This window comes from Amphiprion ocellaris, chromosome 3, assembly GCF_022539595.1.
Source record: "Amphiprion ocellaris isolate individual 3 ecotype Okinawa chromosome 3, ASM2253959v1, whole genome shotgun sequence".
Classification (NCBI taxonomy): Eukaryota; Metazoa; Chordata; class Actinopteri; family Pomacentridae; genus Amphiprion; species Amphiprion ocellaris.
In genome coordinates this window covers 40,653,368-40,666,553 of record NC_072768.1, presented here as the reverse complement: position 1 = coordinate 40,666,553, position 13,186 = coordinate 40,653,368, and the positions used below count along the sequence as shown (strand labels likewise).

At 42.4% G+C, this 13,186-nt stretch overlaps 1 protein-coding gene across 1 annotated transcript; it reads right to left on the bottom strand.

Moving 5' to 3' along the window:
• Positions 1–366: 366 nt before the first annotated feature.
• Positions 367–7,884, bottom strand: LOC111585756 (olfactomedin-4-like). The gene is made up of 7 exons (XM_023295352.3): positions 7,766–7,884; positions 7,575–7,697; positions 6,042–6,260; positions 2,562–2,715; positions 2,267–2,494; positions 1,363–1,531; positions 367–974 (listed from the first exon to the last, which is right to left on the bottom strand). The coding sequence occupies exons 1-7, from the start codon at positions 7,847–7,849 to the stop codon at positions 539–541; spliced, it is 1,413 nt and encodes a 470-aa protein (XP_023151120.1). The 5' UTR covers positions 7,850–7,884; the 3' UTR covers positions 367–538.
• Between the last annotated feature and the right edge of the window lie 5,302 nt (positions 7,885–13,186).

Sequence of the window (13,186 nt, the reverse complement as noted above, 5' to 3'; positions counted from 1 at the left end):
AACTTAATGTTTAACCGTTTATTTAATAAACTGAGGTTAAAGTGAAACTGAATCTATTGGAGGAAACATTCATGTTAATCAATAAAACAATTATCTGCATCTGTGTTTAAAGTCATTTATCTTTATTTTGTGTGAGTTTGTGTCTTTGCTTTTGTCATTTTTTTCCTGGTTTGTGTCCATTTCTGTCTCGTTTGTCTCGTTTTATGCCTCATTTATCTTGTTTTGTGTCTCGTTTATCTCGTTTTGTTTCCTGTTTTTGTGGTTTTGTCTGTTTTGTTCTGTTTTATGTCTTGGAAGATGAGTGACAGCAGCTGTGCTCAGCAACAAACTGAAATAAGTGTTTAATTTCAGCTCACCACCACCGACTGAAACACCAGAAAGGAGTGAATTTATTGAATGAAAACATTGAAAGACAAAGATGAAACCACATGAATATAATCAGAAATTACCAGAAAAATTGATCATGCATCACTTCCTGACCCCTCATTAACATCAGAGATGATATTTAAATGTAGGTTTTTTTGAAACAAGGATCCGTTTACCCAAACAGAACCTTGTAGGAGACCATGTTGGAGTCACAGTAGGCGTAGAGCATCTGGTCCACAGGGCTGTAGTTCAGGGCCTGGATGTTGGTGGACATCTTGTTCACGAAGATGCCAACGTCGAACCTCTCCTTCCCTGTGGTCGTGTCGAACGAGTAGAAGATCTCCTCTACGTCTTTACTAACGTAGCGTGTAGCATAGAGCACGCCGCAGGCCACGAAGGTGTTGGTCACCCCCTGCTTGAAGACTGAAGTGTGCCAGGTTTGGTTGAGCTTCGGCGGCTCGCCCTCCTCCACCTTGGACAGAACCAGATTACCAAAGTCCTGGGTGGTGGTGTAGACCACCCAGACGCCCGACTCGTCTGTGGCCAGGTCCAGGTCGGTGTACGGGTAGCACTCATCCAGGTGGCAGAAGTTCCCCTTGGAGTTATACCTGGAACAGACAACACAAGTCATGTTTCAACTGAGCAAAGGAAACATTTGAAAACATCATGATGTGAAGCTGGTGGTGGCGACATCATGATGTGAAGCACGGTGGTGGCGACATCATGATGTGAAGCACGGTGGTGGCGGCATCATGATGTGAAGCACGGTGGTGGCGGCATCATGATGTGAAGCACGGTGGTGGCGGCATCATGATGTGAAGCACGGTGGTGGCAGCATCATGATGTGAAGCACGGTGGTGGCAGCATCATGATGTGAAGCACGGTGGTGGCAGCATCATGATGTGAAGCACGGTGGTGGCAGCATCATGATGTGGGGACTCTCTGGGAGCTTGGTAATGGTAGGGTTCGTCTTGCTTTGAGTTGAGGTGGACTCACCTGGTGCCTTGAGGAAGATTTACGTTGGTCACGGTTTTGGTGGTCAGGTGGAATCGACAAACTTGACGCTGGTTGTAACAGTTGTAGTACAAAGATCCTCCGTACAGAACCACATTCGGACCCTGGATGGTGTTGGTGGTCGGGTTGGAGGAGGAGATCAGGACGTTAGCTGCAAGAAGATAAAATATTAGTGAATCATGAGGTAGTCATTAGTATTTTTTTCATGAGTCCTTCCTAAAGTATCTATAAAAATGTTCCAGAACATTCACCTTAACATCTTTAAAGTATTTGGCTCATTTTCTTGCTGGAAAACAAATCTTCTATGAACACTTTCTCCATCTCAGCTGAAGCTGGAACTCCTTCAGAGGAGTCATAGGAGACTTGGTGGCCTCCCTCTCTTGTCTCTCGGGTCTTGAGGACGTCCTGCTCTAGTCAGATTTATTCATGTTCCATCTTCCTTCCATTTCTTAATGATGGATTTAACTGGACTCCAGGAGATCTTCAGGAACTTTAAATGTTCTTGTATCATCCTGACTGATGCTTTTCAACAACCTTTCCTCAGAGTTTCTTGGTTCTTCAGTCTCCATGGTGTAGTTCTATCCAGGAGTTCTGATCCACCAGAGACTGGACCTTTAGATCCAGGACTTTTTATCCTCCAATCCCTGACCTCAGCTCATCCATTACCTGCTGTCTTCTATCTGGACCAGCTGGCTGCTCTGAGTCCAGGTAGGGTCTCTAAAGGGTTGAAGACTGATGCCGTCTGTTCTTTTACAGGGCTGTACAGTTGAAAATGGGACGATTCTTTCTGTTTCTACTGTTTCTGGCTGATAAACTGGGTCATTTTGGATTTTTAAGCCTGGGTTTTTGGGTTCTGAGGGTTAAAGAAGCAGCCAGAAGTTCTTACCGATGTTGGTTTCCCCTCCGATGAGCTTGTACAGACTGTGGTAGAGGCGGACGTAGTTGGCGTGTCTGTTGTTGGACGTCATCGGAACCATCCAGTACCAGCGCTCCTTCCCAGGTTCTGGTTTGGGATCCCGACCCCAGGAACCGTACGGATACGAGCCCGGATACTCTCCGGCCGTCTGGATCCACGGCCCGGTGACATTCTTCAGCGGACCTTGAGAACACGTACCTGAGGAGACACTGGAGTCAAGCAGCAGAACCAATCAGGTGCTGAGGGCTGACGGTTCTGGACTCACCATACAGAGGCTGGGTCGGAGCCACCGTGGCATTCTGTTTGTCCAGACACCGATTGAGGCTGGTCCTCAGGCGATGGTTAGTTCTTCGTTGCTTCACCACCTCCATGGAGTCCAACTGCTCCAGATCCTCCATCTCAGCCTTCAGTTGGGTCAGCTGGGAGACGAGAACATCCGTTTTATTCATGACTGGATGATTTCAGATGTTCCACAGCATCATAGAAGCAAATAAAGAGAAAATAAAACACAAGATCAAAAAGTAAAAACTCTAAAACCAAGTCAAGGAGGATGAACTTTACCTTCTGAACTTCTGCCAGTCTGATACTTCTGGACATCTTCAGAAACCCAACAGCAATGGTTTAGTCGTTTTACGTCCCACTTTTATCATGTTTCATTTGTTTTGTGTCTCTTTGTGTCTTTGTTGTTGTTTTGTGTCTCTTGGTGTCTCTTTGTGGTTGTTTTGTGTTTGTTTGTGTCTTTGTTGTTGTTTTGTGTCTCTTGGTGTCTCTTTGTGGTTGTTTTGTGTTTGTTTGTGTCTTTGTTGTTGTTTTGTGTCTCTTGGTGTCTCTTTGTGGTTGTTTTGTGTCTCTTCGTGTCTCTTTGTGGTTGTTTTGTGTCTCTTTGTGGTTGTTTTGTGTATTTTTGGGGGTTTTGTGTCTCTTTGTGTCTTTGTGGTTATTTTGTGTCTGTGTTTTTTGTGTCTCTTTGTGGTTGTTTTGTGTCTCTTTGTGGTTGTTTTGTGTCTCTTTGTGTCTTTGTGGTTGTTTTGTGTCTCTTTGTGTCTTTGTGGTTGCTTTGTGTCTCTTAGTGTCTCTTTGTGGTGGTTTTGTGTCTCTTTGTGTCTTTGTGGTTGTTTTGTGTCTCTGATGTCTCTTTGTGGTTGTTTTGTGTCTTTGTGGTGGTTTTGTGTCTCTTTGTGTCTTTGTGGTTGTTTTGTGTCTCTTGGTCTCTGTGGTTGTTTTGTGTCTCTTTGTGGTTGTTTTGTGTCTCTTTGTGTCTTTGTGGTTGTTTTGTGTCTCTTTGTGTCTTTGTGGTTGCTTTGTGTCTCTTAGTGTCTCTTTGTGGTGGTTTTGTGTCTCTTTGTGTCTTTGTGGTTGTTTTGTGTCTCTGATGTCTCTTTGTGGTTGTTTTGTGTCTTTGTGGTGGTTTTGTGTCTCTTTGTGTCTTTGTGGTTATTTTGTGTCTCTTTGTGTTTCAAATGGTCTTTTCAGTATATTTTCTTCAATAGTTTTCTAGTTGTTGTCATTTTTGAGGCTATTGACATCTAGATTATTATTTATAAACTGTATATAAACTCTTCTACCAGCAGATGGTTTCTTTAGGTCGGAGTTTCTTCTTCATTCATGGTTTCTGGTGATTCTTGTGGACCGTTGTTTATTTCAGGGAGAACTTCCTGTGTTTTTTTAAATGTCTTGATATGAACTCAGTCAACAGATTTCACTATTTGTTTGGGTGTGTTCATCATAATAACATCCTAATATCTTTATTTTCTCAGATTTTTACTGGATGTAAAGAAGTCTTAAAATATCTGAAAAGCCATTTCAACATTTAATCAACAACAGTCCAGTTTTCAGAAGCAGAAACCACATTTTAGAATTTGTTTCTTTATTTTTAGTTTAAACACAGATCAAAGGAAAAAGACTAGTTAGTAATGAAGGTGACTGCAGTGGATGTTTCTATGAAGGACTTATATTTTATATTTACATATTTCCCCCAAATCTAGACATTACATTTTTATGTTTTTGTCATCCTTGTCCAATTTGGAGTAATTCTGGACAAATCTCGAGTCTTTCGGAACATTGGGGGTGATTTTTGACAAATTTGGAGAAACAAGTCTTTTTTTTACACTGTGGAACAAGAAACATAAAAATCTCATTTGTAGATTTGGAGAAACCTTTTGCAAACATTATTTAGATTTTTGACATAATTCTGTTGCACCAACTCAATATTCTGTGTAAATTAAACCCAACGTTCTGTTAGCTGATTTAAAACTGAATAGAGGCTGATTAATTAAATGTGGTTTGATGAGCTGCTGGATTTTTACCAGCTGAAAATCTACTGAGTGTTTCTGATTATTGTAATTAAGTTTGTGGAATTAAATGTTCCTCCATATAAAATAAAACATTACTTAGATCTAATGAATAAATGGTATATTAGTGGGTAGAAATGATTGAAGTGTGATTTATTTCGTGTGATTTTATTCGTTCTGCATCTCCTGTGGTCACCACTAGATGGCAGCAGAGACTCAGCGTCTTTAAACAGCTGATTATTGATCTGCAGAAACTTTATTAATGATCACAAACTGGATCATTTTCAACCAACTTCGGACAATTTACATTTCATTTTCAACAAATTTCCTGTAATTTTGGGTCATTTTCGAGTCATTTAGGACAAATTTCATGTCATTCTGAACTCATTTCCTGGAATTATGGATCATTTTTGAGTCATTTTGGACATTTTAATGTTATATTCTGGTTCTCACCTGGATGGATGTGAAACTGACCCCAGATCCGTTTTCCATCCATCCAGGTGTCTCAGTCCAAAGATGATCCAGATTTCACCAATTCTGGACAGTTTTTGAGTCATTCTGGACAAAAATCCAGGTCCTTTAGAACATTTTTAGAATACTTTGGGGAAATAGTGAGTCATTGTGGAAGATTTTTGTCATTTTTTGGACAAATTTTAATAATTTTGGGACAATTTAGTGTAATTTTTGACATCCGTTGTCACTTTCAATAGTTTTTGAGACATTTTTGACAAATGTTGAAAACTTTGTAACAATTTTTGTGTAATTTCATCCAAGTTTCATGTAATTTGTGTCGTGTTGTGTTACCCTGTGTGTAGGGGTGTGTTACCCTGTGTGTAGGGGTGTGTTACCCTGTGTGTAGAGGTGTGTTATCCTGTGTGTAGGGGTGTGTGTAGGGGTGTGTTACCCTGTGTGTAGAGGTGTGTTATCCTGTGTGTAGGGGTGTGTGTAGGAGTGTGTTACCCTGTGTGTAGAGGTGTGTTATCCTGTGTGTAGGGATGTGTGTAGAGGTGTGTTACCCTGTGTGTAGGAGTGTGTTATCCTGTGTGTAGGGGTGTGTGTAGAGGTGTGTTACCCTGTGTGTCGGGGTGTGTTACCCTGTGTGTAGGGGTGTGTGTAGGGGTGTGTTACCCTGTGTGTAGAGGTGTGTTATCCTGTGTGTAGGGGTGTGTGTAGGAGTGTGTTACCCTGTGTGTAGAGGTGTGTTATCCTGTGTGTAGGGGTGTGTGTAGGGGTGTGTTACCCTGTGTGTAGGGGTGTGTGTAGAGGTGTGTTACCCTGTGTGTAGGGGTGTGTGTAGGGGTGTGTTACCCTGTGTGTAGGGGTGTGTGTAGAGGTGTGTTACCCTGTGTGTAGGAGTGTGTTACCCTGTGTGTAGAGGTGTGTTATCCTGTGTGTAGGGGTGTGTGTAGAGGTGTGTTACCCTGTGTGTAGAGGTGTGTGTAGGAGTGTGTTACCCTGTGTGTAGTGGCGGCAGTCTGCTTGTGTTGCTCCTCAGTGGTTGTGTTGAGTTTGTCCAGCAGCAGTCTGATCTCCGTCATCTCGTTGTGGATGACGTTCAGGCTGAGGACTCCGTACAGATCTCCATCATCCTCCTTCTCCAGGACGGACACGTCTTCTTGGAGCTGAACCAGACGGCGGTCCAGACCCAACAGGAGAACCTCCAGTTCTTCAGCCTGAACAGAAACGTCATCAGTTTATCCGCCAGGAACCAGAAACACATAGAGAACCTGTCCTCTCTTAGAGTACAGGTCATTTATAGAAGGAACTTCATAATGGGATTAGTTTCAAAATAAAATTTCCTTCTTTAACATCTCTAAACATTTACTTTGAAGACTTAAGCTGCGACTGACATTAAAACAGGATTCAGAGGAACAATGTTCCACGTCTAGTGAAGTGTTTAAAGCTGGAATGAACTTTCTGATGTGAAATCTTGTGAAAAGCTCCAAGATCCTAACGATGGCTGCTTCTACTGACTTCCTGTTCAATTCTATGGAGATTTTTAACAAACAAATGTTTTCTAATTTCATAAAATCCGTATGATTAATTGCTACTAGAAGTCACAGCAGACCGTTACTGACGCAGCAGCAGGTCTTCATAGATAATGTGAGTTTCCTCAAAGCTGTGGGACGAGTTAGACACCGAAAACCATATCAGAAGAATCTATGAGTGAAAGAATTCTATGAGTTCTATGCTCGCTTCAACACCTCAACACCAACCACCTTCAACACCAACCACCACAGAGGGACTCCACCAGCAGAGGGTGTGCAGGGTTCTGAGGAGGACTAACTCCTGGAAAACAGCTGGCCCTGACAACATCCCTGGCTGTGCTTTAAAGGTCCGTTCCTCAGAGCTGGCTGAGGTATTTACTGATATCTTCAACCTGTTCCTCTCCCAGCCATCAGGCCTTCATGCAACCATAATGCCTCTCCTGAAGAAAAGCACCCTAACCTGCCTGGATGACTACCGCCCCATCACACTCACTTCAACAGTAATGAAGTGCTTTGAAAGGTTAGTCATGTCCCACATCCCAGCAGCCGTCCCAGCCACATTAGATCCTATCATCAGAACAGGTCCACAGCCTTTACCACCTTCAGAATAAGGACACATATGTTCTAATGCTGTTTATAGATTACAGCTCAACATCCCACACCATCATCCCCAGCAGACTGGCTCTCAGACTGGAGTTCGCAAAGTAAGGATCTTGTTCCTCAGGGTACCTGCTGTGATTCTACTGTGAACATGACAATAAAGTTCTTGAATCTTGAATGAGAACAAACCAGAGGATCAGCAATCAGTGAGCTTCAGTGTTTAATTATGGACTCACTGAGAAAATGTTCTAATTTTCTCAATGTCCTTTAGGATTTAAAATGAAATGCAACAAAGTGGAACAGTTTCTGCTGTTTGGCTCCGGCTGGTTGTGTTTCTGGTGTCCTACAGTAAATCAGACACTTCATTTTACTGGTTCTAAAGTTCTAAAACCTTCTGACCTTCTGCGGCGTCACTCTGCTGTTGCAGTCGGAGGCGTTCTTGTCCACCGCCTTCAGCCGGTCGTGAGGAAAAACCTTCTCCGAGTTCTTCAGCTCACAGGAGCATTTATCACGAGAAGGAGCCTGAAAGGTGAAGAAGAAGAAGCTTCATGATGAGATCCAAACAGAACCAATGTTTCCTGAGGTTCTACCTGCAGACTGGAGCAGCTCAGAGTCCAGAGAAGAACCAGCAGCAGCAGCAGCTTCATGGTGGAGCAGAGAATGAAGATCAACATCCAGCTTCAGCTGCTGGGTCCTCCTACTGGCTTTTACTGAGTCTGTGTGTGTGTGTGTGTGTGTGTGTGTGTGTGTGTGTGTGTGTGTGTGTGTGTGTGTGTGTGTGTGTGTCTGTGTTGCTTCCCTTCTTGTGGTTTTTTTTTTGCAGCATCGCAGGAATTTTACCTGATGCAGGGAAACGCTGATTTACTGACAGTAAATCTAAAAATATGTTTAGAAGAAGCTCAGAGAGAATAAATATAAAAATGAACTTTATGCTGATCAGAGACGACAGACCAGAACCACAGAGGACAGAAACACTTTATGACTTGGACAAATTTGGAGTAATTTTGGACAAATCTTGAGTCTTTTATGGAAAGTTTTGGGGTGATTTTGGTAAGTTTAGGGGTAGTTTTGGTCAAATATGGAGAGATTTTCAACAAATCTTCAGTCTTTTTGGTCAAATTTTGTTACGGTTTCTGTGAGGCTCAGGCGCAGGGAAGAGATGGAGATGAGCGAATGCAAAAGCAGTTTTATTTACAAGGAAAATAGGTACAAGAACTACAAAACAGAACCGGACGACTACAACGGGAAGCAGAACCAGGATCCTGGTGTCGACAGGTACAGATAACCTAATAGTGCCTCTAGAGGCTGGCGGACTATACAAGAGGCTTCTACAGAGCAAGATAACTAACCCACTGCAGGAAACACCGAGGCAGGTAAGTGAAACTAAACACACTAGGAAATTCGGATTACTAAGTATGGATAACTGCAACAACAAGATCTCTACTGTGCACAATGAAAGAGTGGCTGCACTCACTGGGATACTCAGATCTACTACCTGTACAATACAAGGACTGTAATACTAACCTGAAACTAGAAGACAAAGTTTTACGAGCTAAGCTGACGTACCAGACAGCAGACGAAACAGTGGTAACACTCACAGGAGATACTCGAGCAATACTAATCTAACAGAATACTACAGAACAAGAACTGATGCTAGTCTGGAATGTACGGACTGAGATTTAACTGACAGAACAGGATTAGGGGAGACAGGAGAGCCGGGGGAACGTCGAGGGTGGAGAGGGCTGGAGAAGGCTGGGTGTATGGCAGGAGAACTCGCACATAAAACAAATCTGTAAGACTTCCTTTTTCCACCTGAGAAATATTGTGAAAATCAGGAACATCCTGTCTCAGAGTGATGCAGAAAAACTAGTCCATGCATTTGTTACTTCCAGGCTTGACTACTGTAATTCCTTATTATCAGGTTGTCCCAATAGCTCTCTGAAACATCTACAGCTGATCCAAAACGCTGCAACCAGAGTACTGACGATAGTTAGCAAGAGAGATCATGTTTCTCCTATATTGGTTTCTCTTCATTGGCTTCCTGTTAAATCTAGAATAGAATTCAAAATCCTTCTTCTGACATATAAAGCTCTTAACAACCAATCTCCATCATATCTTAAAGACCTGATAGTACCATATTACCCTAGCAGAACTCTTCGCTCTCAGACTGCAGGCTTACTTGGAGAAGTGACCTGTAACTTCTCTCTAAAAGTAGAATGTGAGGCAGAGCCTTCAGTTATCAGCTCCTCTCCTGTGGAACCAGCTCCCAGTTTGGGTTCTGGAGGCGGACACCCTCTCTAATTTTAAGACCAGGCTTAAAACCTTCCTTTTTGACAAATCTTATAGTTAGGACTGACTGGGGGACCCTGAGGGGGTCAGCTGGAGTCTTCCTCTTGGACGTCCCTTAGTTCTGCCCCTAGTTCTGCTGCTACAGGCCTAGGCTGCTGGAGGACCTCTCTGGATGCACTGAGCCCTTCTCTATCTACCATTATATTTAATATATATATATACCATTATTGCATTACACTCACTCTGTTTCTCTCTGTGTCCTTTCTCCGAGTGTCCCTGGTCCCAGAGCTGGATGCTGGATGCTTCAGATGTGTGGCTGTGTTTTATGGTCCTTGTGTCCCACCCCACCTCTCCATCTCTTCCCCTCTACCTCCATCCCTCTATCTCTACCTCTCTACCTCTTCTGTCCCTCTCAACCCACCCGGCCAGCAGCAGATGGGTCTCCCTACATAAAGAGCCGGGTTCTGCTTGAGGTTTTTTTCCTTGTTAAAAGGGTGTTTTCCTGCCACTGTCTCCTTAGGGCTGCTCTGGGGGTTCAGGCATATGGGTTCTGTAAAGCGTCTCGAGACAATTTGACTGTAATTGGCACTATATAAATAAAATTGAATTGAATTGAATTTAATAGAAGGCTGGGTGTATGGCTGGAGAAGGCTGGGTGTGTGGCTAGTGGTTGGAGGCTACGACGGCAGGCATGAGGAAGGAGGGAATCGTGAGAGGTGGCAGTGGAGAGAGGTAGATGAGCCAGGTGAGTGTCTAGAGGGGGTAACTGGGCTGAGGGATGATGATGGCGGCTGGCGAGTTGTGGAGACCAGGAAGCCAGGTGAGTCCAGGAAACAGCAGCAGCTTGTGCATGAGCGGGTGGCAGTCCAGACTAAGGAGAAACAGAAATACAGGTTACAGAGATTCTTCAAGAAACGGAGGCAGGATAGAATGAGTCAAAGACTGACTGGTATCATTCACAGTCCAGCGTAGAGTGATGAGTGGTGTCTGGTTTTATTGTAGTGAAGTAGAATCCCGATTGGCTCTGATCCACCTGCTCCTGCTTCTGCTGATGCTGATTGCAGATAGTCATCACCTGCAGCCGCAGCCTCTGTGCCAAGCACACCTAAAAAGGAAAACAAAAAGGCGGGGGGAAGGCGGAGCCCTATCTAGAACCTGCAGCAGCAGGCATGACAAATTTGGAGTTATTCTGAGACATCTTAAATCCTCTTGGTCAAATTTGGAGTATTTTGGAAGAATTTTGAGTCTTTTTTTGGAAAATCTTGGATTGATTTAGGACAAATTTTGAGTCCTTTTTGGTCAAATTTGGAGTAATTTTGTTCAGATCTGAAGTAATTTTTGTAATTTTTGAAAACTAAAAAGTAGTTTTTTTAGGGCTGGGACTTTAACGAGTTAATTTCGATTAATTAATTACCGCCAAAAAATTAACGCGTTAAGCATAATGATGCAATTAATTGCACCCTCCTCAGTTCCCTCATTTCTGGTACACCGGTAACTCTGATGAACACTCCAGCCCAGTAGGTGGCGGTAATGAACCTAAAGTCTGTTTGTAGCCATGAAGAAGAAGCACAGGAAGTACTGAGTGAAGTCAGGCACTGGTGAACAGTGAAGGAAGACCAGATTGAGCTTGTTGGACAGAAAGTTTTCTTTTAAAAATCTTCCTGATGGCAGCTTGGATAAAAGCCTGGTTGTGTGTAAATTGTACAACAAAGAGTTTTCTGATCACTGCGTCACTTCAAGGCGACGGTATCACCTCAATGTAAAACATGTTGCTGTTAGCACCAGAGCTAACGTTAGCTACGAGTCATGCTAACGGCTAACGGTGTAGCCATCCCATAATAGACCACTTTTCTAGACAGTGCTCGAGTTTACAGAAAGTCTTACAATGTTGAATAAAATCGCTATAATTGCACTTAGATTTGCAGTAATCTGTGAATGTAGCAGACAGATGAAAAATGCAGATAAATAGAAATGAAACATTTTTGTGGTATAAGTTTTTACTCCGTCGAGGCTCTGCCTCCTTGGAGGAGGAATAACCTAAACAACAAAAATATCTCTTTTAATAACTTAATTATAAAATTTTTGTTTATAAAAAATTACATAAATAAAAATATTCCTATAAAAAGAAACATCAAAATTACACCATTTATCAGACCCAGAAAAGATGAAAACAGAATGAATCTCTGGATTTTCAACTTTCTGAAGCTCCTTGAACTACTTATGCTGATTTTATGTGCCATACAGTGGACAAAACAACTAAATTCAGGCTTTAAGTAATCAAAATCACTTTTTCTTTATGTCCCATTTTCCTTTTTTTAAAAATAAATTTTAAATTATAAACACGTATATGTCTATTCATTGATTCAACTGTCAACCACAATTTTATTTGAATTGAAAAGCTTCACTTATTGTGTCAAATATTGCTATTTGACAAAACTGCAATTATTGCGATTAATTAATTACAAAGCCTGTAATTAATTAGAATATTTTTTTAAATCGCATCCCACCACTAGCTTTTTTGTGACAGAAACTGCTTTATGTTCTATGATGGTGATTTTATCCGATAAAATCACCATCATAGAACATAAAGCAGACAAAAACCAAACAACAAGATGCAGAAAATAAAAATATACAACTGGCAGAATATTAGCTTGGTTAGCTTGGTTAGCCACGTTAGCTATGTTTATTTTGACAGGTTCAAAACTTCAGCCTCATGAGGTAATTTTCATAATTATGGTTCAATGAGTTGGTTAAGTTCATGATGCTGCCACCACCGTGCTTCACATTATGATGCTGCCACCACCGTGCTTCACATTATGATGCTACCACCTCCATACTTCAGTTCATGATGCTACCACCTCCATACTTCAGTTCATGATGCTACCACCTCCATACTTCAGTTCATGATGCTGCCACCTCCATACTTCAGTTCATGATGCTACCACCTCCATACTTCAGTTCATGATGCTACCACCACCGTGCTAGACAGTGGGGATGATGTGTTTGTGACGATGTTCAGTGTTTTGTGGTCAGTAATCTTTGCTCCAGATGTTGGATGTCTGAGCAGGGTTTGAATTCTGAGCTTTTATCAGGATGTAATGAAGTGAATTTGGACTGGAAACGGGTCTTCTGGTTCCGGCTGCAGCAGAACCAATTCTTTTACTGCAGACCTTCATTAAAACTTTTCTCCGCTGTGTTTCTGGTGAACTCAGAGCATCATAAACTGCTGGTTGTGAACTTTACAGTTTCTCGGGTAATTTCAGGATGAAGGACAAAGACGGCAGCTGTGACCAGGATGAAGCTGGTTCTTCTTCAGTGCTTCTAGAACCAAAGTGGGTCAGAACCAAGCAGCTCCTCGAGGTGTTCCAGCACCGACTCTGACTGAACCAGTGATCATAAACTCTACTGTGTTTCTGGAGCCTGATGGACCAAACTACTGCTTTGAAACAGAAACAGCCATCAGGTGAAGTTCCTTCTGGTCCAAACAGCTCCAGCAGGTCGGAGCTTTTGTTTGGTGTTTGAAGGAGATCTACACCGTTCATCTGGAGACGTCTTTAAAGGTTTCAGGAACAGAAAGTTTTTACTCTGCACAAAATAAACCCTGAAGAAAACCCCGATTAGTCAGAAGCTGAATGTTTAATTCTGTGGTTTGTGTTTGTTCAGAATCTAAGCAACAACTTCTTCATCTGAACCACAACAACCCTGCCTGCCTGCTCTACAGA

Coding starts and splice junctions, on each gene's coding strand:
- LOC111585756 (XM_023295352.3), bottom strand. CDS start 7,849: ATGTTGATCTTCATTCTCTGCTCCACCATGAAGCTGCTGCTGCTGCTG. Junction 7,698..7,765: donor TGAGCTGCTCCAGTCTGCAG/GTAGAACCTCAG, acceptor TTCACCTTTCAG/GCTCCTTCTCGTGATAAATG. Junction 975..1,362: donor AATCTTCCTCAAGGCACCAG/GTGAGTCCACCT, acceptor TGTCTGTTCCAG/GTATAACTCCAAGGGGAACT.